The sequence below is a fragment of the Aphanomyces invadans genome (assembly GCF_000520115.1).
Source record: "Aphanomyces invadans strain NJM9701 unplaced genomic scaffold supercont1.21, whole genome shotgun sequence".
In the NCBI taxonomy this organism is placed as follows: domain Eukaryota; phylum Oomycota; class Saprolegniomycetes; order Saprolegniales; family Verrucalvaceae; genus Aphanomyces; species Aphanomyces invadans.
Window position 1 is genome coordinate 1060904 of NW_008580166.1, and position 2156 is coordinate 1063059.

At 45.3% G+C, this 2156-nt stretch overlaps 1 protein-coding gene across 1 annotated transcript; it reads left to right on the forward strand.

Moving 5' to 3' along the window:
* Positions 1-646: 646 nt before the first annotated feature.
* Positions 647-1315, forward strand: H310_09529 (hypothetical protein; the record flags this gene model as incomplete). The annotated part of the gene is made up of 1 exon (XM_008875625.1): positions 647-1315. The coding sequence occupies one exon, from the start codon at positions 647-649 to the stop codon at positions 1313-1315; it is 669 nt and encodes a 222-aa protein (XP_008873847.1).
* Between the last annotated feature and the right edge of the window lie 841 nt (positions 1316-2156).

A 2156-nucleotide genomic window follows, 5' to 3' on the forward strand; every position in this document is an offset into this window, starting at 1 on the left:
GCATTGTATTTCGCGATGCCTCAGGTCACTCAATCGAGCGATTGCTAAACTAATGTATTTCCCTTTATAAATTGATTTTTGTGGTCCCTATGTCCTTGGTTTTGTCTGTTACAATTTATACTTTTGACTGGGAGCAAAAATTGAGGGATCTCTGTACTGCCACCATAACCACTTGAAGTGACCCCAAAAATTCATTTCTTGTCCAAATTTACAGTTAATGCGGAATATCGCAAAAGAAAGTGAATGAAATTGTGAAGGAATCTTCCATTGGAAGCGACGCGGCAAACAGGAAATTTTGTGGTCAGAATTAACTTTGCGTTAGAGCCACCAGATAATAATACAAAAACCAAAATATATAATAAATATTTGGGCCCTGTCGGAACATTTGAACTTCCCGTCATGAGCAGGGATCAACGCCTCAGCCGAAATTGACCGACGAAACAAAACGTGAGGTCGCCGTCATGTTGCGCGAGAACTTACGCATGGGCAAAATGCCGCGTGGAACAGTCAAGGCTGTCGCCGCGCGCTTTGAGCTTGACCGGAGCACTCGACCGAGTTGGACCTCCCACACGCTACACAGCCGCTGAGATAACTGAAAAATATAAGAAGTACCTCGAAACAAACGCAGCACAGCTCCATGAGAGGCATGGCTCAAGCCACTGGCATATTAATCAGTATCCTTTGCCGGGCTCTCAAGACGGGTATCATGAAGCGCCGCTCGTCCCGAATCAAACCTCTGCTCACCGACGCCAACAAGGTCGAGCGCCTCGCCTTCTGTGGAGCACATTTGAACCTCACCAATAACGCCATCAACGAGTACATTACTGCTAATGATTTCAAAAGCTCCAACGCTGAGACCGGCGAAGCCCGTCTCAGCAACAACAGCAAGTGTGTCTTTCTTCAAGATGACAACGCGACGCTGCACAGCAAAATCGACGACGAAGCTCTTGCCAAAGTATCCACTCATGGGTGGACGTTCCGAGTTCATCGGCAACTGCCCAACAGCCCCGACTTAAACGTGCTCGACCTTGGTATCTTCGCTTCCATTCAGACCCTACAGTACAAGATGTTTAGTCGCTCTGTGGATGATGAAATTGCGTCGACAATGGCGGCATTTGACAATCTCGAGGTAGATACCTTGGAGAATGAGTTTCTTACCCTACAAGCTGTTATGCGCTTGGTTTTAGAACAAAGTGATGGTAACCAGTTCAAGCTCCCTCATCTGAACAAGGCTGCCATGCGTCGTGCTGGAAACCTCGTGGTGAATTTGACCTGCCCAGTGTCGCTCCTCTTCGAGGCCAACGGCCTCCTTTAAACAATGAGTCCATGAGTTGTGGCATTGTAATTATAACCAATAAAACACGCTTCATGTATGCTTGTCCAAGCATATAGAAATGGTGGAAGTAACATGAAAAAGTCGATTTTTGAATGGCGGAAGTAATTTAAAACAGAGGAAGTAAATGCACACATGAAAAAAATTGTTTTTGCGGAGCAGCGCTGGCAATTGCTTTGATCGGGCCATGTTCTATCGTAAAAGAGAGTTTGCGTGTAGTGCTAGAGCTAAAATATCTATACCTATCCTTAAAGTACTGGTACAAGAAATCACGGAATGTAGATCGCAATATATTTAAATGCGCACACCGCATATAGTCGACTCTACCGCCAATTTTTCAAAACAACTCAAGCCAAACGCGTAGACAAGCTGTCTACAAGCGCCTTCAAGAAGTCGGTACTTATCATTTTCCACGGCAAAGCAATTTGCCGCTTCAAACAAGACACATTGTCAAATTGCTCCCCGCCCTGGTAAACATGGTAGGAGAAAACCCCCCACTCTTTTAATAACGTTCATCGTGGGACTCTTGCATGACCATTCCATGAGAACGACGTCCGAGTCTTCAAAGTACTTCTTCATATCCTTGGAAGCGTGGATGGAGGCGTTGTCTCGTTGGAAGACAGCAATCTGGTTTCGAGACGTTCTTGCACTTCGTCGAAAAACAAGAATAGATAAAGTGGCCGTCAGAATGATTAGCCACTCTTTACTTCGAGGTGATTGTGAATAGCGTTACGTGATTGGATCCAGTAATTCGAACTACGGCATATTATTCGGCGAATCAGGACAGATCACAGTATTTTTATTCATCGCAACAGAGCTGAAG